The 20395-nt window shown below is 38.0% G+C and overlaps 2 protein-coding genes across 4 annotated transcripts; one reads left to right on the forward strand and one right to left on the reverse strand.

Annotated features, from left to right (window-relative positions):
* Positions 1-5757: 5757 nt before the first annotated feature.
* On the forward strand, positions 5758-13711 carry tti2 (TELO2 interacting protein 2). 3 transcript variants are annotated; one of them, XM_088934756.1, is made up of 8 exons: positions 5758-5816; positions 6890-7592; positions 8157-8343; positions 10717-10809; positions 11122-11306; positions 11649-11792; positions 12183-12345; positions 12655-13711. In XM_088934756.1, exons 2-8 carry the CDS (start codon positions 6907-6909, stop codon positions 12760-12762), a joined length of 1566 nt encoding a protein of 521 aa, XP_088790882.1. In that variant the 5' UTR covers positions 5758-5816; positions 6890-6906; the 3' UTR covers positions 12763-13711. The 3 variants fall into 3 exon arrangements, with proteins under 3 accessions (XP_088790882.1, XP_088790890.1, XP_088790898.1); XM_088934764.1 differs by having other exon boundaries at positions 5772-5816; positions 6893-7592; XM_088934772.1 differs by lacking the exon at positions 5758-5816 and adding an exon at positions 6081-6115.
* A 768-nt stretch (positions 13712-14479) lies between these two features.
* mak16 (MAK16 homolog (S. cerevisiae)) lies at positions 14480-20212 on the reverse strand. Its single transcript, XM_088934786.1, has 10 exons — positions 20044-20212; positions 19739-19788; positions 18908-19017; positions 18306-18370; positions 17978-18129; positions 17688-17742; positions 17095-17169; positions 16382-16504; positions 15652-15717; positions 14480-15034 (listed from the first exon to the last, which is right to left on the reverse strand). Exons 1-10 carry the CDS (start codon positions 20056-20058, stop codon positions 14807-14809), a joined length of 939 nt encoding a protein of 312 aa, XP_088790912.1. The 5' UTR covers positions 20059-20212; the 3' UTR covers positions 14480-14806.
* Between the last annotated feature and the right edge of the window lie 183 nt (positions 20213-20395).

A 20395-nucleotide genomic window follows, 5' to 3' on the forward strand; every position in this document is an offset into this window, starting at 1 on the left:
ATGGTATAGATAGATTTTATCTATATTACCTAGATAGTATTTTATCCAGTACTTGTTTTTTTTTTCTAATATCCAATATTCTAATATTTAAGAGCACTGAAAGCAAAGACAAATGGAGAATCAAAGGGAAAAACAAAACAAAGGACCAAGTGATTAACAGCTTATACAAACATACCAGGACTATTAGATACAAATTACATGAGACAGACGATGCCACATTAGCAGGGAATTATGATGTTACTGGAAATGTGGCTAACTGAAAACGATGGAGATGAACGTACTGCGGATGAATGTCTACACTGTTCCAGAGAGACACGAAAAGTTATCAATAAACAAAATTCAAGTTAGAGGAATTAAGGGTCTTTGAGTCTAAATCAAACTCTTTAAAACACTTTCCAAAGGCATGGCATTAGGAGTTTAATCACATAAGAACGGTTACAAGTGAGTCACTCAGCCCATCTAGCCCATTGGGTAGCTTATTCATTCAAGGGCTTCATCCAGTCAAGAAAGCCAGGGAATCAGCTTAAATTGTATTCCATTTAATTACACTGTACAATTAAACACTGTATAATGAAATTAAAATTTTCTGTTCAAAATTAGAAGTAGTTGTTATGGGCGACTTCAACTTTTCCCACATTTATTGGGAAGAAGCTATAGGTCTGTCATCAGCAGAAAAGGAAATGTTTAGAAATAGTTAAAGACTGCTTTTTAATCCAGTCTATCAGACTACCTGCAAGACGAAATGCTTGTATAGATTTAGTCTTTTAAAGTAATGAGTGAGGCAAACAAAGGTAAAAGAACCATTTGGGATTTTACATATACTCTGAAGTACAGTATATCTTGAAACTGTGCGGGTTTAGTCCAAATCAAAAATGCATAGTTTCCAGAAATCTGAGTTTTAAAGAGAAATAAATAGCTTTTTTTAATGAATAAAATAAATATGGATTCAGTGGAAGTAAGGATTGCAGTAGATTCTGCTTGAAACACAGACTAAATATATCAAAATTAAAATCTAAAATATGGTACAGAAAATGGTTCAACAAATCAATTTGGAAAAATACATGGGAGATGAAAGCATTTTATAAAATGACTGAAAAACAAGTAGATCAAAAAAGTGTGGTGAATTTCAAGGGCGGATAAAAATGATATTAGAAAGGACAAGAAAGAAATGGGAAGTATGAAGACAAAACTCCATAAGAGGGGAGTCATAACTGAAATAAGCAGTTATGGATCTGTAAGTTTGATTTCTATTACATGTAAGGTTACAGAAACAATAATTAGAACTAATTCAGAGGATCATCATTGTCTATACAGTATAGTCAAGATGGAATCTGAAATATTCTGTTTCATCAGCTTGTTAGAATTCTTTGAATAAGCAACAACACTAATGGATACACACAGTGCTTATGATGTGCTCTATGTAGATTTTCAGAAGACTTTGGATAACATTTCTCATGAAATAATCATTCTCAAATTGCACACAGAAACCCATGTGTTTGGATTGACAATTGGTTAACAAATAGAAAACACAGAGAACAAATAGAATACACATAAGTTGTGAATACTCAAACTGTGGTGATATAATTAGTGTAATTAAGAGTACCATAGGGATCTGTACGAGGATCGCTGCTTTTCCTAGTTTATATTGATGATCTGGATTCTGGAATATTTAGAAAACTAGTCAAGTTTGCAGGTGAATGGAATTCATAATGATGACAACAGCCGAGTTCAAACAGCTGCCCTAAATAATAATAATAATAATAGCATCATAGTAATAATAACATCACTTTATTAACCCTTTACAATTTCTTGCATTAGGAATTGTCTTTTCACATACCCCAGCTTGCTCTCCATGAGACACACACACAGAGATAGAGAGAGAGCCTGGGGTCAGAGCACAGGGTCTGCCATTGTACAGCACCCCTGGAGCAGTTGGGGTTAAGGGCCTTGTTCAGGAACCCAACAGATTAGGATTCCTCTGCTGGCTGCAGGATTTGAACCAGCAACCTTCCAGCCACAGGCACAGATCCTTAGCCACAGAGCCACCACTCCACCATGATTGAGGTAGAATGATTAAATCATAATCATTTTGGTCTTTTCCTTGCATCAGAAATTATATTGTCCCACAGCCAAGCCAGTTAAGACAATTTTACTATGACTATGAATATTCTGAATACCAAATTGGAAGGATTAGCAAATAGTGTAGGAGCAGCAAATGTGAATGAGTACAGGGTTTTGCATGCAGATAGTAAAAACTTTAGCTGGACAAGAAAAAAACTTATGAAAAAGCCTTAGGCGTTTCTGTTGACGTCTTTGCATTTTCTGGACAATGTGGAGAAGCAATCAAAAAAACAATATGTTAGGATATAGAGTTAAAGGCATAAAATTTTACTAAAAGCATGTTATGTTAAAATTATACAACGTAATATATTAAGATCTGTTTTAGAATATTTTGGTCACAGCACTATAGAAGACGTTGCAGACTCTGGAATCAATCTGGAAAATGACAACCAGATACATGCTAGGGCTTTCTGGAATAGATTGAAGGAACTGATCTCTTTAGTATTGAACAGAAGCTACAAAGGGACTTGATATGTGTACTCGCAATACTCAAAGACAATCCTGTGGACTTTTTCAGAATAAACTGAAACACGCACCGTGGAACACAAGTCAAAACTTCGTGGAAATTCATTTAAAACAGAGGGCAGGAGGCACCCCTTTACTAAGAACCTTGTGGGAGCTGAATGTCCTTGTCCTGTCTATAACTGTTCCAGCAAATGTCAGAAAATTTCAAAACATCTCAGCAATTTCAGCAAGTATGTTTTCAGCATAGCTGAATTTTTCTTCCTCTTATATTTCTTTCATTTTTTGTTTTTTCCTGTTTATTTCCATTTTTTGAAGAACGGCGCCACACATTGGGAGTAAGCATATGGAGCAAGCAATTCAACATAGGGAAAATGGCAGAAGAATTTTCAGGTTAAGCCACCACAATTCCAGATATCAAAGGGCTTCTCATTCTCTTGTCATTGCAGTTTTTCTATGACCTGCTGTGTGAAACCAGAGATTGTACTCCGTGTTTCCCATAAAGCCCATCTTTTTAATAACATTACAGGTCATGTTACTGACTAAAGCCAAGAGGCAGAAAGACCTCAATGAAATCATGTTTATTGAACTGTAGGCAACACACAGTGTACAAAATAGTCCTGATAAGGATCATTATTAGATGACAAAGGAGACTTGTAGTGGCTTTGATAGCACACAGCACACCAGCTGCCACAACTACCACACTCCTTCCTGCAAACCAAATTATTTGTCTCCTGTTAGAGGGATAATAGGTGCTACCATATAATACAGCTTACAGAGGTTTCAGAAGCATTTGTATTGGCCCATCAGGTTTAAAAGCATTTACGTCTTAGTGCAGCCAGTGTTGGGGCCCTCCTGGATGTGTTTCATTCAGGAGTGATGGGATATCAATTCTCTTTTCCATTTATTTATTTATATGTTACATTGATATTATACATTTTGTTAGTACTGGAAATGAGCACCAAGTGTACTGACTAAACATTAATGTAAAGTAAAACCAATAGTGATTCATTCAAAGGTTAAATAAATACAAAACAGCAGCAATCCAAGGTACTTTCAGGCCCAATCTTACAATCAATTCTTAGAGGTGCTATCTCTTCAGCAGCCCAGATCCTACCCTGTGTTTTGCTGTTCTGACACTTCTGCCCCCTACCTAACCTGGATTCTTCTAAATGCAGACTGCAGACAGATTCTTTTCTGTAGACAGCGAACTCACAAGCCTGTTGAGAACAACAGCCCTTCGCCCAGCCCCTGCAACCAAACTCCCTGCTGGCTTCTTCTCTTCAGCCTCATCATAGAACGCAGGGAAGTGACTCTCAGCTGTTCAGACATGTGCCATCAGCCCCAGTTCTAGGATTTTATCATATCAAGTCTCTTACTGTTGCCCATTAAATCAGAATTCTGGAAAATACAGGGGCAAATAAGATACATCATGTCTTTTTTCTTACTAAAATTGCTACCCTTTCTGAAAACTGGAAAAAAATAACCTGCTAATGCTTCAAAAAATAAACAGAAAAATTTAATTAGATCACATGAACTCACAGGTAGGAACTCCAGACCTGAGAAGCTATCTGTGTGGATGTTCTCTCTGTGTCCAAGTGGGTTTTTTGTTAGTTCTCTGGTTTATTCACAGTCCAAACAACGTTTCTAGTTTAAACATATTGGTAGGTTAATTGGCTTCTAGGAAAATTGGCCCTGGTGTGAGTGTGTGCTTATCTGTGTTTGTGTGTCCCTTGTGTGGACTGGAGTCCCATCCAGGGTGTATCCTGCCTTGTGCCCATTGCTTACTGAGATAGGCTTCAGCTATCCTGCAAGCCTGTAAACGAATAAGGTGATTAGAAAATTGAGGGGTGGATGTAAACTCTCAATTTTGTATCCTGGTGGATTCTAGTGATATTTATTACCTTTTAATAACAACCATAACTTAGTAAAGTTGTCTATATATTTCGTACATTCTGATGAATCAAAAAATCAACAGTCTTGTTCAGGAACATTGATCTATGGCTGGGCTGTGCACCTTTAAACAACTTGTAACTGCTACACAATCCCTTCAAACAACACGTAAATGCTACACAATTCAACTATTCACTTCCCTTAAACTGTAAAACAATGGGGCTGCAAAGCTGAAAAAGAAACATTTGGCTGATAAAGGGTTCTAGGCAGATGATATGAAAAGGTATGGGGAAAAAAAACACTTTTGTTTGAGCCCTGGCATTCTGGATAAAACATTTTAAAGGCTTAATTTTAGAAGCGTTTATTTCCTTGCTATGACATTTAAATAAAAGGATATAAAATTTTCTTATTATATTTTTTCTGAAGAATGGTGTGATCTTCTCGAAAGCCATTACAAAGTCCTGTTGTGATAACAACGGGGTGCCTTTTCACAGACCTCAGGAAATTGGAATGTTGACAATGATGGGCTGAAATGCAATGAGAAACGAACAATGAAAAGCACTTTAAACCTCGCGTTATGAAAATGCTTCCATTTATTTTGAATTGCAATGTGTTCTTGTTTTCGGAGATAGATATTAAGCAGATCAAATGGGGACAGCGTTTGCAAAACGTCACCACGAAAGTCTGTTATAACATCAACTGTATCTGTGGGGGTTTGGCGCCCTCTTGCGTTTCGATTTAGAATGTAAATTACTTTGAAAGTAGTATGCTAGTCTGCAAATGCCAGCACAATTTTTTGCATTATGGACAAAATGGTTGTTAACAATGTCTTGTGATGTTCGTGTAGAGTGCTGAATGGTAGAAATTGGGGGTGGGGGGGGACATCTTTAAGACACTTAAAACCAGAGGTGGATGTTATTATAAATCTGGGAAGGATATTATGTAAAAAAGAATGAAAAATTATAGAGCTTTCATTGTGTAAATGGCCCAGGGATGTTTCTTTTTAATTTATAGCGCGACCCTTACTCCAAAATAGCCTGTAAGACTACAGTATCCCGCTAATGTATAAATTAGTCCCTTTAATGTTAAATAGGAGTAATGAGGAGTAATGAATAATGAGAATCCACGGGTATACTTTCACTATTTTAAGAAAATACTTAGTCCTCAAAAAGCCCAGAAAATGATTGTGTTAAGATCATATAGAGATTATGAGCACTGATGTAGACTGTAGACGGGCCTTCTTGTGATTGCTCCTTGTTTTCCAGAGAAAGGGGACGTATTATTGTGTTGCACCAGGAGAACCAGGAGAGCGGGAGACAGAAATTCCGAGATGAGATAAGGTAAATTTTATTTGCAGGAAGTACATGAGCATAAATGTAAAAAAAACTCTCATATTTTAGCTCCGAATCACTCTTTAAGAAAGGTGTAATTTGTATTAATAGGTCTTCGTAAGGAATTATGTGTATTTCTATATACTCGTCTAACCATAAATAAATCAAATGAATAATTTTGTACTTATTGTAAGATACCGTTAGCGCAAATATTTGTTTGGATTTTTAATGTCCTTTTCTCATGTTTATTTTCTCTGTTTTCATCACTGATAGTATTGTTCCAAAGTTTAGGAAGTTAATATTTACGGGTATGTAAAAAATGATCTTGTGACTAGCATTACTCTCTCCACCGAATATTAATTTAATTCATACTTTTAACGCGGCTCTTGTGGGTTTTGAAAATTATGAAAAGCGTTGCACGTTCCACGTTAATAGGGTTTAAAGATGCAATGTTGTTATAAGACAAAAGTTTAAATAGCCGAAGTTTAAGACGCGAAGATATTTGTGTATCTACGGACATGAAACTGGTGCTCAGTTTAACGGGTTGTCGGCGTGCGAGAAATAACTTTTTTTTTTCCGAAAAAGCATAAAATAAACGAACGCCCGCGGCCTGAACGAACTGTTGTGTCCAGTTAAGAAACAAATGCGAAAAGAGCGACGTTATCTGATGTGTTTCTGTAAGCAGTTGTCCTCGCCTTTCACCAGTATTTTGGGAGGGCGGTTGGGTTTGGACCTATCGGCCCTCTAACACTCCGTTTGTTACCCAGGATAATGGTCACAAAACATTTAATCCGTCAAGTAACAAAATTAATGTTTTTGTAGTGTGCTAATATTAAATTAGATTAAAATATTTTATTAGCAATAACATGTTGGAAAAACGTGATTATTAGAATTAAGTCTGAGTTTGTTTATTTTGGGCTTACTAAAGCAATTGCTTTAACAGGCGATCTCTTGACACAAAGGGTTGTTGACCCCTGATATAAGGAATTAATTTGTATTTCATTTCTGAATAATTCTAAAGATTCCATATAAAATTATCACGTGACACAGTATGTGTTCCTGCTTTTTTGTATGTGTTACAGTAGGTCTTTCCTGGATCATGGATTTGCCAGACATTCTACAGAGCCTTCAAATATGTGGAGGGCCAGAAGGAGGGTCCCCCATCTCCAGGGATTGTCCGTCCCTCGCAGTGGTGAAGGTTCTGTCCCAGATCAAGGACTTGTTCCAAGCAGAGGCCTCACCCAGAACCAAAGAGGACATCTTAAAGAGCATCCAGCATCTTCTTGCGACTGGGGACAGCCACTGGCTTTTCTCAGACTGCTGCAGCAATGAAGGCACAAGTGTCAGGAGAGTGTACTTAGATCTCACCAGCGCCCTCACTCAGTATGCAGCTCTTTCACCCTGTGAGACTGACAGTGGGGAGCTGCCCTCAAGCTCGTATGCCTTGATCCCTCAGAAGGCAGTGAAAGTTAGTGCCGTTCTTCTCTCCCTCATCAAGAGGCTGGAGGACAGTAAGGATTTAGTGTCCTGCGGCCGGGCTGCCACCCCAGTGAAATCACTGGCACTCAGACTGATGCCCTCCCTGTTTGCCTTTGCGGTAATGCACTCTCAAGATCAGCCGTGGACAAGTACCCAGTCCAAGCAAGCCGCTGGCGAACTTTTATCTGCCACTATCCAGGCTGCTGGATGTACGTCTGCTGCCGAGTTGCTGTGTGGAAAGTCCAGAGATGATGATTCTGGGATTTTAGGTTCTGTTTTGGAAATGTTGAAGCCAGAACTGAAAAAGTAAGAGCTTACAGTAATGTCTGGTGGTTGTAATGGTAGCCAGTTAGATATAATCGTTTAGAATTAAGTTCCCACCATACTTGTGAACTTTTTCTTGCAGTTGTCCTGAAGATGGAATTAGCTGTGTTCTTAATTTAATTGAAACCTATGAAATACTGCACAGGATGATAGAAGATGGTGACCTTGTGCAAGTATTTAATGGTCTTAATGTAAGATACTGATCATGTATAAACTACTGTACGACTATTTCAAGCTTTGAATATGATGTTTCTCTAAGTACTTACATTCCACACACAATTATGACCAGACACTGTATAAAAAGTGTTGAGGACCATGATTTCCCTGCATGAATATTCATTTCCTGTTCTGTGTTGTGGTTATTATAGATACGTGCCCATAACTCATTGTGCACCATCAAATGTTCACCAAGTTCACAGGAGTCAAGCATCATGAATTTCAGGCTTTTAACCTGGTTTACAAATTGAGGCAGTGGACTTCAGTCCCACCGCCTGCCTTGCTTTTCTGTGGGTCTTGGTTACAGATGTGTTGTGTGCTTTGATTAAGGGACACCTGGATGCGAAACCAGGCCACAAAGCACATCTTTTCCTGGACACTAACTCAAGTGAGTCGTCCTTGGCTGTCCGAATTCCTGGACCGCGTTTTCCCCCCGTCTCTGCTCTTCTCTGACGACTACAGAACAGAGAATGAAGTCCTGGGAGTCCACTGCCTACGTCACATCATCCTTAATGTGGTAGGTTAATCTGACTTTTTAAAGGGATGCCGTAGAATTGGGACCAACATTAATCTTCCAGTTTCCGTCTGAACTCTCATTTACAGTAGCCAACTCTTAAGTTCTGAACTTGGAGCAGTGTTGGCTTTTAAGATGCATCGTCTCAAACTAATGCCTGCTTACTGTGGTACATCAGTGCTCTAAATCCAGTTCTCATTGAATGATTCTGCAGTTCCAGTTGTCAAACTGGGTTCAGGTATCTCTACTTCTCCAACTTGGATTTCACCATACACTGCATCTTGTGGCTTTTGTTCCAGATCAGTGGCATTGCACAGATCAACTGTGCCCGGGCTTCTCCCAGCTGCTGTACACAATTGGCTAAGCACCACAGGGGTTAGAGTGGGAGTGGGTAATCAGGTCTCTGAGTGCAGGCAAGCGGTGCTGCTGATGCCCCTCTCCTTCGATCAGCACTGAAGCTCCAGTATGGGCCAGTGTGGCCTGTATCGTGTTAAAAGAGAGCTGCCATGAAGGTGGGCGGGACAGAGAAATCTGCCTACGCTCCCTCTTTTTCCTGTGTGAAAAACTCACCACATGCCTGTTTCAGCTTGGATGGGTCTAACAAAAATGAGTGAAATTTAAAAGAAGAACGTAGGAGCAATTGAAACCAGTTTTACAGCCTTGCATACAGCAATTAATAGGGAGCTACATTTGCAATTCTTCAGACCGGTTAATAAATCTTTGTCAGAAAATACATTTCATCGACGGTATAGAAAACGTTTACGAACTTCAAATTAAGCACAAAATCGTGAACTTTGTGAACGTGCTGTATGTCGCCATGTTGTTGTAAACCCCTGGTCTTGCCACGGGTGAGAAATCTGTTTGTCTGTCTGTCTTGAAATCGAGAGCAATATTTATATTAAATGTATTCACAAGCCTGCTTCTTTACAATGTAATAGGGCCGCATCACATCACTGGAAATTTAAGCTGCACTTACTGTACCTGGAAATTGCATCAATTTTGTGGTGTAAATCAGAGGTTTTACACGTTATTGTGTACATTTTACTTTTATTGTGGTTTAAAATGCACTCATCAATGCTGATTCTTCATAACTCTGAAATATAAAATTTGTGTAGCAGTTCCCCTTTAACAGCCTGTGTTATCTGTGGTTTCAAATTAGTGCTGGGTGATATGGCCTAAAATTTATATATATATTATGGTAAATTTTAATTTTGGATGGTAACGATATATATCACAATACAGAATTTTTCACATAATTTCAATAGAACATGCTTTAAAAGCAGTACAAGACTTGGATAGTAAGTTTTATTGCCTGGTGTTAACTATTAGGTTATGATTAACTGTTGGTTAGCTACTGTGTTGTTTTTTTAGTATTTTTGAAATTTCACATTGAACTGAAGTAGATGACGAACATTTTAAGAACATTTTTATTTTGCACAACTGAAACAATACAATAAACATATGAACATAAATTAAATAAGTAAATATGTAATACTTGATTCGGAGTGCATTCTCCTACTTTCCTCATACTCACATACATATTTCGTCTTTAAGTGATATGAGAGGTTGCTTGTATTATTGCCTCCGGCTAAAATTGTCTCCCGACATCGTTTGCAGATCCGTTTTCTGCTCGTGGTCCGAGTTTTTAAAAATCCATTTCATGGCACATGTTTCTACCATCTGTACCGGTTATACCGCCCACCCCTATTTCAAATGCTTCCCTCTCAGCCAAGAGTTGTCAGTTTGGTACTCAGATAGCAATGTATCTTCTGGTTTTTGGTGCAGCTGATCAATTAAATAAAATGCTTTAATTAAATCCCTTTGTAAAATAATAAATTGACATTTTAAAAACTTTTTAATTCTAAGAAGGCTACTGATTTCAATTTACTTATAAACTGAAGACAGCACATTCATTCTATACATCTCCTAAGAGGTGAAATTGCCTAAAACATTTAAACAGGGTATTTGTATTTTGAAGATCTGTCAGAGACATTGCTCTTTAGTTTTACTTGTATTTGTATTTTAGTTTACTGGTGGTAGCTGTCTATATAAGTGCACTTTTATCATTCCAGTTAAATGTAGATTCCGGATCTTCATGTGCAACAGAAGGCTAGAGACGAAGTTTACTTTTTTGTTTCTCCTCAACCCTAAGCAGAGGAGCATGTAAGCAGAATCCAGTTTCAAAGTTAACTCCTCAGACAGAACAGGATTTACTGTAGGTTGAATTGTTTTGAATATGCATGGCTGAAGCTTTCTCTCAGACTGTGAAATCTGGATGGGTGTTTTTTCAGATTTTCAATCCAGACAGTAAATAATTAATTTCTGTTGTCTCAGCTTGCTAATGATTTCTTAAAAGACTTATTTCTTCCATTTCAGCCTGCTGCTGATCTACGTCAATACAACAGAGCTGAAGTATTGTACCATGCTCTCTTCAAGCATCTTTACAAGTCTGACATGCAGCTAATAGAGGTAGGCCTAAGGAGCCAAAGTTTTCTACTAAAACAAATTAAAATATTTTTTGCAGCTGTCCATCTTTCCATTTATCTTTGGACAATACCCCACTGTAACTGTAATACAAAGCATAATCCTAATGCCACCTCTGAAGTATAGGTGTTTACAGGCCCAAGGCTAAGTGTAATTACAGTAACAAAAATGCTATTGATGGATGCTGACTGCAGAAATCTGGAGAATTCAGAGGTGCCTGGAGAGTTTTTAAGTAAGGACAATCTGCAGTTCATCAGAATTAATGGTCTGTTATACTTCTTTGGTGCCTTATTCCAGGCAGTCCTACCATGCTTGCTAGACCTGCTCTCTGTCCTCGAAAAACCTCCATCTAATACAGATGCCCCCAGGAAATCCAATCGCTATGATGAAGTGCTGAGGCTATTCCTCACCCACATGGAGATGGAACACAAGATTGCTCTGCGCCGAGTATATGCAAGGAACCTACCTATCTTCATCTCTAGGTAGGAAAGTGCTCTGTGACAAAAAAAATGATGAGAAACCCAACTTTGACTCTTGTTTTATTCAATGTTTGTGACAAAAACACTGAAGGGCAGAGAAGTTTGTTAGCATCTAGTCTGCTGTTTGTTTCTACTAATTCCAGCATTATTGGTTTAAATCAGCTGACAGAATTACAGTGCTATCATGGATTAAGTCATGATTTAATTAGATTCAAATGTGCTGCTGTAAAATTATTTCTAAATGGGAATTTGCCTTAAAATAATTATCACCAGGCACATGGGAAGGATAAAGTTACATTGTGATAAAAACTTGATCACCTTTTTCTGTCTAAATGTCTGTGCTAGACTGGGCATTGTGACTGTTCGCCACCTGAAGAGGTTGGAGAGGGTGATTGTGGGATACCTGGAGGTTTATGATGGACCAGAAGAAGAGGCGAGATTGTGTGTCCTGGAGGCCCTTGAAAAAACAATTCAACATGCTTGGCCAAGGTAAGACTTTATGCAACACAGAAATGGAGTGTGTACGGGGTGGTGGCTCCGTGGGTAAGGATCTGTGCCCTGTGGCTGGAAGGTTGCCGGTTCGTATCCCGAGGCCGGCAGAGGAATCCTATTCCGTTGGGCCCCTGAGCAAGGCCCTTAACCCCAACTGCTCCAGGGGTGCCGTATAAATGGCTGACCCCAAGCTTCTCTCTCCCTGTCTGTGTGTCTCATGGAAAGCAAGTTAGGGTTTACAAAACGACAAATTCCTAATACAAGAAATTGTTCATGGCAAATAGAGTGATCTTATATCTTATTACATTAGTTGGTATATAAATCTTTCAATGAGTATCAATCTATGAATGCAGGTCTGTGGCAAAATAACTTTAATTCTCCCTGCAGAATGAAATCCAGGATAAACGTGCTGCTTAAGACCTTGTTGAGGCTCCTCTATGATGTAGCAACAGACCTCAGCCCCACTCCACCGGCTGTAAGAGAGGAACTAATGAAGAGAACCACACACTGCCTCATTCTCCTGGACCACAGCTGTCAGGGCACACTAAAGGTATGGAATAAAATGACAGGTGTTTGGGGTTACTGTCCCTCTATTAAAAAATTCAGATCCTATACTAGAATCAGAAGGCAAGATCAGTTGTTCACATAAATGGCTCTTGATAGTAACCCCAGGTAACCTCAGGTTTGTACAGACCTAATTCAATGAGGAATATTTTGATTGTTTTCTAGGTAAGCATTTATACACTAGGTTTTTTAAAAATGAATTGTGCATGGCAGCAGATTATGCTGTTGTATGCATATTTGCACAGTTACTGCATTTCTTAACAGTGCCTCCTCATCCTGTCCGATTTTCCTTTAGGTCCTCCTTAAAGATGTCGACAGCAGCTGCACACACATCCGCGTTTTGGAATGCATTGAGCAAGTTCAACAACAGGACACCCCTTTAGCAGCTGCTTACTGGACCTGAGCTGAATGTGATTGCAATAGAAATGTGGCAGGTCTGCTGTACTCATTTCATCACACACAAGAGCATCAAAGGCAGAGCGTGAACCCAGTAAAAGTCATTCTGCTCATTTGATGCTAGGATTCCCAACCCCAGACCCATGTTGCAACAGTCCAGCAGATTTTAATTCAGCACAACTCCTAAAGATCTAGTTGAGTTCTGTCTATAAGAGTGTAACGGACTCTCCAGATTCTTCACTTGCTGATAATTTAAAGAGACCTATAAAATCTGCAGGAATTCAGCTCTCCAGGACAGAGGGATTCCAGATGGATTGTATCCAACCCTTGCAGAGAATCTTCAAAAACATGAGTCGGTTCCTTTAATGGTGGAATTGAATATTGACATAATCAGATGTTGTTGCCATACTCATCCAAGTGTAGATAATGAAGACACTTTCCAAGGTCATTTTCTTTATGAAACATTCACTTTGCCGTCTGTCCATTTTGCAAGAGTATTTCTGATTAAGGCACTGGACTTCTAAATCTGCTTAAAGCTGTAAGTCTTGAAGGAGGCTAAGGTGCTTTTGCCCCTAAGCAAAAGAAGAGAGCTCTTATGCTCTACTAAATATTAACGCTTCAACGCTAGGAGAGACTTAAATCATTGGAATTCCACCCGAGTTCTTAATTGAGTCTATTTATCTGTTCGTCAAGGTTTTTGCAGCTGGTTCAATTATAGCAGCTCAAATCTGGCTTTCAAACCACAGTTGTATCTCTTGCCTTTAAACTCAAGGCTGAAGACTATCCAAATTATAAAAATTATACAAATTTGAAATTTGAAAGGGCTGTTATTGTATATCAAAATTTTACATACCATCTTGTGTTTCACCAACAGGACTCACCTTATTGAGTTTATCTGATCATGTTTAAAGCCACTGTAATGTTATTTCCGGCATGGTAAATAAAAGTATTGTAAATAATTTGAAATATCTTTTCTTATTTTTGAAGTTTAAAGTGATTTTTGAATTTTACATTGAAATGTTTCATTTATCCATTCTGCATTTTCAAAATGAAAATTAGGTATTATAAAATAAGCCCCCCTTGATGCTTAAAATCAACAAGGTTTTAACACAGTGGTCTCTACCGTGAATGTTATTTGTAGGATGAAATTTGGGTGGTGTGCCTACTCCATGTAATGTAATGGCCTCTATCAGAACATTCCTTGTCTTTTTTAAAAATTAAAACTGATATAAGAGGAATCCAAGGATTTGATCAAAACTACAGTGCCATGATTATATCCAGTTCATGAAGCTTTTTTTCCTTTGGAACTTAAGTAAAAAATCAGCTCTGTTTTGAGGAAAAATACAACATTCCTAGAGGACTGCATTTGTTTTGGACAGGACAGCCATCTGTTCCCATAATTCTTATTTTAACACAGAACAATTGCCTCTACACTTGAAAGAAATTGACTATAGTTGTTTTTGAAGTTCCAAGAATAGTTACCTTTTGAATTTACTAATATTTTAAATGTCTTGTCTAAAGACTGTCACTTATTTTAAATGTTGCACACCAGGCAAGCTTGTGTAAATGTTTTGAATTTAGAATGGAACACGGGAAAGTACCCAAATTTACATATGTCTAAGTGATGTTTTACTTTTAAGATTCTATAAAATTTTGTTTATATACATTAGAAAATGCATGTGTATATATAAACCCAACCCCCAGTAAATGTATATTAATACTGATTTTGTAAAAAAAAATGTTTTATGAGGATATCCAACATATCCATACAGAGAACAATTAGCCACTTGGCTAATGCAGTCCAGACATTGGAATCTGACTTTAGATGCATGTGCAGAAAAACTATATTCAATATTCAAGATTCTGAACACGGAAATATGTCAATTTCTTACGTGATGTAGCACAACACAGGTATCGTTATTTCATGAAAGCACTTCAAAGATCTTACAAACATAATGTGCACAAAGAAACCAGCAATGAAGGATTGTTTGTCAGAGGAAATTCGGAAATTCCTCCAGTCTTTCTGGTGACTTGTTGTTGAGTCTGTAGGTTTATGTGGCTTTCTCTTTGGCTGCTGGCTCAGTCTCTTTCTCATACTCTATCTCTACATAGGCCCGTTTCCTTCTGAATGGTCCTTTAAGTGGCATCTTGCCCTTTGACTTCTTACTGGCAGAAGATGTTCCCTCTGCCTCCTCTTCCAGTTCCATCTCGGACTCTTCCTCTTCACTTGACTCCTCTTCCTCCTCCTCCTCACTGCTGCCCTTAAGGTTGTTCATGTCCTGCAAGAGAATGTTAAGTTACTCACAGGTAACCCTGTCCATTCTCTTTATAGTACAATACATGGAGGAGGATCTTGTAAAGTCCCAGGAATAGACTCACTTATATCAAATCAGTAACTTTTCAATGAAACAACAAGTTAAACCCAGATTTGTAACCCAAGTCATATTCTTTGTATAGGAGTTTTGTGTACTCCAGCATTCATTCCCCATTATCAGTGACACATTGCATACAGTCTATGGGAATGGAGCCCTATTAAGCACTCTCATAGTTACAGCATGTAATTTCAAGAAGGGGATGAAGATGAGCAATCAGGTTTGCAAGGTTCCATCATAATTACTTTCAGTCTGAAGCAGCATGTTGAGGATAACTATTAGCATGCTTAAACATCCTGTGAAGACTACAGAACATCATTAAACAATATCAAGAACCGCAGTTTCCAGGACAACACACGCTGTTCACAGACATTACTCTGTTCATCAGCAATCAGGCATCATTTCCTTTGAGGCCCATAGGCAGTAATTTTCATCTGCTCAAGATGATTGCATCTACAAAATAGCAGAAGTAGAGTGCCATCTGGGGACCTACTTAAAGAAGTAAATGGTTTGGATGTTTTTACCTCAAAATCACTCAGGTCACTTTCTTCTACTTCGTCATCTGCCACATATTCTCTCTTGCCAACATCCTGAAAAGAGAAAATTGAGAATCAATTATCCCTGATTCAAGCACTACAGAATACAATGGTGTGTAGTACTTTTAAGACACTGGAGCAAATTGCCCTATGATCTCCGTTGAAGTGAACAAGAGGAATGTGCATCTCTTCAGTCACAAAAATTTACAGCATAAAGAATCTACCTGGCTCATGCAGAATATACACATAGACTATATAATATTTAAGGTAATAAAAGATGTGTATACTAGGTTTTCTATTACACAATAAATCCAGATAATTCCTTAACATAAATTAATTTTAAGTACACATCTTTGAACACAATAATGGGGTTCAACTTGTAGTTGTGATCAGCAATAATTAAATCTCTATATAGATTTACAATTTTCAGTTACTGCAAAATGTAAGACGCACATTTACTGTACATTTAATAGACTATAATAGAACAGAATTTAACATATTAAGCTGTAAGTGGTCCTTGTTATTCTTTCACTCAATACTTGAACTTGAACTTTATTGCCATATGTAACCGGTACATGTACTGGTACAATGGAATTCTTACTTACAGATGTCTCTCGATTGCAAAACAAGTGTAAAAATGCAGAATAGTTATTCTGCATTTTTACACTTATGAACAAGTGTCAATTAAAATTGGAAGGGACAGGATGAGAACCCTCACCTTATCATCTTCTTCCTCCTCCTCCTCCTCCTCTCCCTCCGAGGAGTCAGTCTCACTATCTGCATCCTGTTGCTCAAGGGCTTTATCAAAAGCATGGACTGGGAAATTATAGATATCACCATACTGAAACACAAAAACAGAAGCCAAGTCACACCTGCTCTACCACATCCCCAGCAACACACCCAAGACCACCAGCGCCTAGAGTTAAATATACTGTACAGAATTGTGCTGTAAATATACTGTACTTTCAGCGGCTGCAGATGATGCAGCAGAATTTCTGCTCCTGTTCCAAGTAGCAGAATTACTGTAGCAGTGAATTACTGAGATGCTCAAATACTCATCAACTGAAGTACTCGGGATAAACAGTTAATATAAGAACTCTTAATCATAAGGAACACATTGGTCTTATGTATAGCGTCTGCAAAAAAAAGCCACTTTCTCAGATCATGAAATGAAACCTGATGTGAAATAGCAGCTAGTTTATGAACTGTCAAAGCAGAACTATTTCAGTATGAATACTGCAACAAGGCATAAAAGTCACATAACATCTATACGTGGTATTCCTTTCTTTAATCTGCATTCTTTCTTGTAGTAAAAATGTACTGCAGGTAGAGTGTTTTATTAAATGCCAAATTCAGCTCTACCACAAATTTAACTACAAAAAATATTGCATTAAACTTAAGCTTAAGACAAGCAAATGCATTTTTCCTTACTGTTCCTTGTTTCAGTCTTTCCAGTAACTCCTTCTCTATTGCATTATCCAACTGGGCAGCAATAAGGGCTTTTTCCTACAAACACAAATCAGAAAACAAATGAATGAATTCTGGAAAAATTAAATTCGATTTTCAGTACATTCAGTGTGTCTTCCACGGTCACTTTGTGAGTAATTTACATAGCATCTGTAGAACTGCAATCCCCCATATAAAAATGGTCAACAAAATATCCGTTACCATATACTATGACATGTTTTATTCATTTGGAATCACCAAATATTTTTTATTGTACAACCTAGCAAGTTGGAATTTTTTTAGGACTTTGTTCTGGTAGCAACTCCCACATGACTTGCACAGGCCTGGCAAGTCACAGATGTCACCGTCTGCTGCCAGAAAACTAAGACGGCCCCCGATTTCACTAATCACAACCCTGGTTTCTTTGCCAATTGTGTGCAACTACATAGAGAATCCTGGTCACGGGCAGCTAATGATACAATCCACTCAAACTCGCAAAGTCTCAACTAAGACACTTACAGACTACCTAAGTTAGCTTATTAAAGAAGCTGAAGTCTAGTTCATTTATTCAAAATTACCTCTCTCCTCTTCTCCCTCCTCTCCACTTTTTTGCTGAGTGGAACAAGTTTTCTCCTAAAAAAAGAACAATGCTTAGGTTTTGCATCACACAATTTTGCCCATTAACTGCTACCACAAAACATCAGCATTGTCTTGTACCAAAATTATCATGTACAACACTGGACATACATCATACATCTAGAATGTAGTGCATTACTTGATTTCAACCAAATCACATTCAATTAAGACAGGAATGTTTCTATGGAGTTAAATCAAAGTCTATTAGATTTTAAAAAATAAAAAAACATACTGCCGTTTGAGGGTGAGTTTGCGGATTCGGATGAGATACTGCGTGATCTTGGTAAAACGCTGTTTACATTTGTGTCGAATGAAACGTGGCCAGTAGATGAGGTTTTCATCAATCTGTTCCAGCGCCTTCTCGTAATTCTTGCTCAGTTTTACCTGAAAAAAAAATCAAACTTTGGATATATAGTAGAACATAACAGTGCACATACTGTATACAATATATAAAGTATATCAATCAATTATCTACCACACAGATTAGATGGCCCAAGTGGCCGTCTCTTGTGTGCAACCTTTTTGTGTTATTATACAGAGCAACCTGACAGAGAGCTTACCTTCTCCCACATTCGAGCTGGGAATGCAGCTCTCTCAATCACCTTCATATAAAGGAAACACTGGCCTGTCATTGGAAAGATCAAACAGACGGAAACGAGTGACTACGCAGGACACCATAAACAGTACAGCACTATTGTAATACAGTACAGGAGTCAGAGTATTCTGCAGTCCTTCATTCCTGCAAAGTCATTACATGCCAATTCTTCTTGGAAAAGAACCTCAACAGAAAAGAGAACACTTTATTTTGAAAAAAAACGTGAAGTATACACCCACCAAAACCTATGAGGATAATATAAGCAACAGCTACACCAACAAATACATGAACAACAACCAAAATATATGACACTAGGTAGTCTATACGAAACACCAAGAGCAATTTATTGGATGTTCTTTATTACAAGCTTTCTTTAACGATGTTTAATCCAACTAAACTGAAAGCCTCTCTTACAAGGACATACTGACGGTATGGGCCAAATCAGACAGCAGTGAGCCTAAGCACACTTTACGCAGACTGTGTGGACATGCAAAGTGAGATCTGAACAGCATGTGTCCGATTTTGGGTTAGACTTCGCGTTTGAATTAAGTAGTGAAACCAACATACCCTTTTCTTCCCTGATAGTGGCGTACTGACTGTTTGACAGCGGGCAGGAGGAGCGATTACAGAGCCCTGTGATGTTGTATTCATTTCGGCAAAAATTCTGCGACTTGGTTCTGTATAAAAAGAAAACAAAAACAACCATATAGTGAAGTTACCAAGAAGCCATCCTTCATTTTTATTAAAATAATAAACAATTGATTTCAATTTTTTACTAGATTGTAAAAAAAAATCATAATTTAAAGGAGCAGTTTCCAGCTCTGGGAAACCTCTGTATCGTTTGGCATTTTTTCCAGTGTTGTGCTTAAAAATAAATTCCACTAGCCTGCGATTATTTGTGACATTCTATTATTAAATATGCTTTCAGTTCAGAAATGATCCAATCTGATTTGTAACTGATTTCAATCCGTTAACAATTTCTAAGTTTCAGAAATCCCTTCATTTAAGTGTCACCTGAAATGTAACAAACTGGATTTATCAGAAGAAAAAAAAGCAGACACTGTGAGATGTATGGTCAACTATCACTGCCTCTGCATCTGTTCATCATGAATTGATCAATGGATGCTCTTAAATCATGGCAAATAAGTTGATGAAAGACTGCTTGCAATTCTGGACACTTAAGTTGTTCCAACAATACAAATGATGGGTACTTCTGAAACTGAACTGAAATTTAACTTCAAAAAGTCACATTTCTAAACAAGCAAGCAGATCAATTCAAGGCATCAATTAATACTGGCGATTTCGAGCTCAGCTGGAAGGAAGACCAGCAGAAGATAAAATAGATGTCTGTCGCCTATAATCTCCTTAATAAGAATATAGAATAAACGATGCACTTACTTGACTTTGAAGGAACAGAACTGTTTGTTTCCAATAATATCCCAAATTACCTAGAAAGAGAGAAACATTTAACTCGAATTTAATTTAAACCTGGTAGGTATTCAACTACCTGCATATTGAATCAAAAGAAAAAGAAAAACGGATAGTGGGAGTTTCATTCTTCTTATTAGCGCTAAGACAAGATTATCTTGTGAGCTACACATTTCAAACTGGCGAAATTTAAACATGGTTCCGCTAGAAAAGAACAACCCACCTCGCCACTCAATTGCAACATGTAAGCAGAATTTCTTAAAACTGTTACTTACATCGTCGTGCTGCATTTTGCCTCTCGGCGTGAAATGACAAATGTCAACTTTCGGTGCTGCTGTTTTAATAAAGCGAGTGTGTTAAAACACGAGAATAAGCAGTTTTCTGAAACACGCACACGTGAAATCAGGAAGCAGACATTTTGGAAAGAGTAAGTCTCGCGAGTGCTCGTTTAAAAGATGACGTCGGTGGTACGTCATAGCCTGTGCAGAATTAGTAGGGAAGCTGAAAAGACAGCAAATGGAGACGTTTTTTGGGGTGGGGGGACCCAATAGCACAGATAAATGTAATCTGAATTCCACTTACTGCTCCGGAAGCCCTCTAATTCGTACCCTTGTTAGAAAATTATTA

This window comes from Atractosteus spatula, chromosome 2 (genome assembly GCF_055471065.1).
Source record: "Atractosteus spatula isolate fAtrSpa1 chromosome 2, fAtrSpa1.hap1, whole genome shotgun sequence".
Taxonomy (NCBI): Eukaryota; Metazoa; Chordata; class Actinopteri; order Semionotiformes; family Lepisosteidae; genus Atractosteus; species Atractosteus spatula.

What these genes read in the sequence shown, in the direction of transcription:
- tti2 (XM_088934756.1), top strand. Translation starts at nt 6,907, where the DNA reads ATGGATTTGCCAGACATTCTACAGAGCCTTCAAATATGTGGAGGGCCA. An exon ending in TTGAAGCCAGAACTGAAAAA is followed by an intron (nt 7,593 to 8,156) that starts GTAAGAGCTTAC and finishes GCTTTGATTAAG; the next exon opens with GGACACCTGGATGCGAAACC. An exon ending in CTGACATGCAGCTAATAGAG is followed by an intron (nt 10,810 to 11,121) that starts GTAGGCCTAAGG and finishes GCCTTATTCCAG; the next exon opens with GCAGTCCTACCATGCTTGCT.
- mak16 (XM_088934786.1), bottom strand. An exon ending in CACTATCAGGGAAGAAAAGG is followed by an intron (nt 18,371 to 18,907) that starts GTATGTTGGTTT and finishes TTCCAATGACAG; the next exon opens with GCCAGTGTTTCCTTTATATG. An exon ending in GTGACCTGAGTGATTTTGAG is followed by an intron (nt 15,035 to 15,651) that starts GTAAAAACATCC and finishes ATTCTCTTGCAG; the next exon opens with GACATGAACAACCTTAAGGG.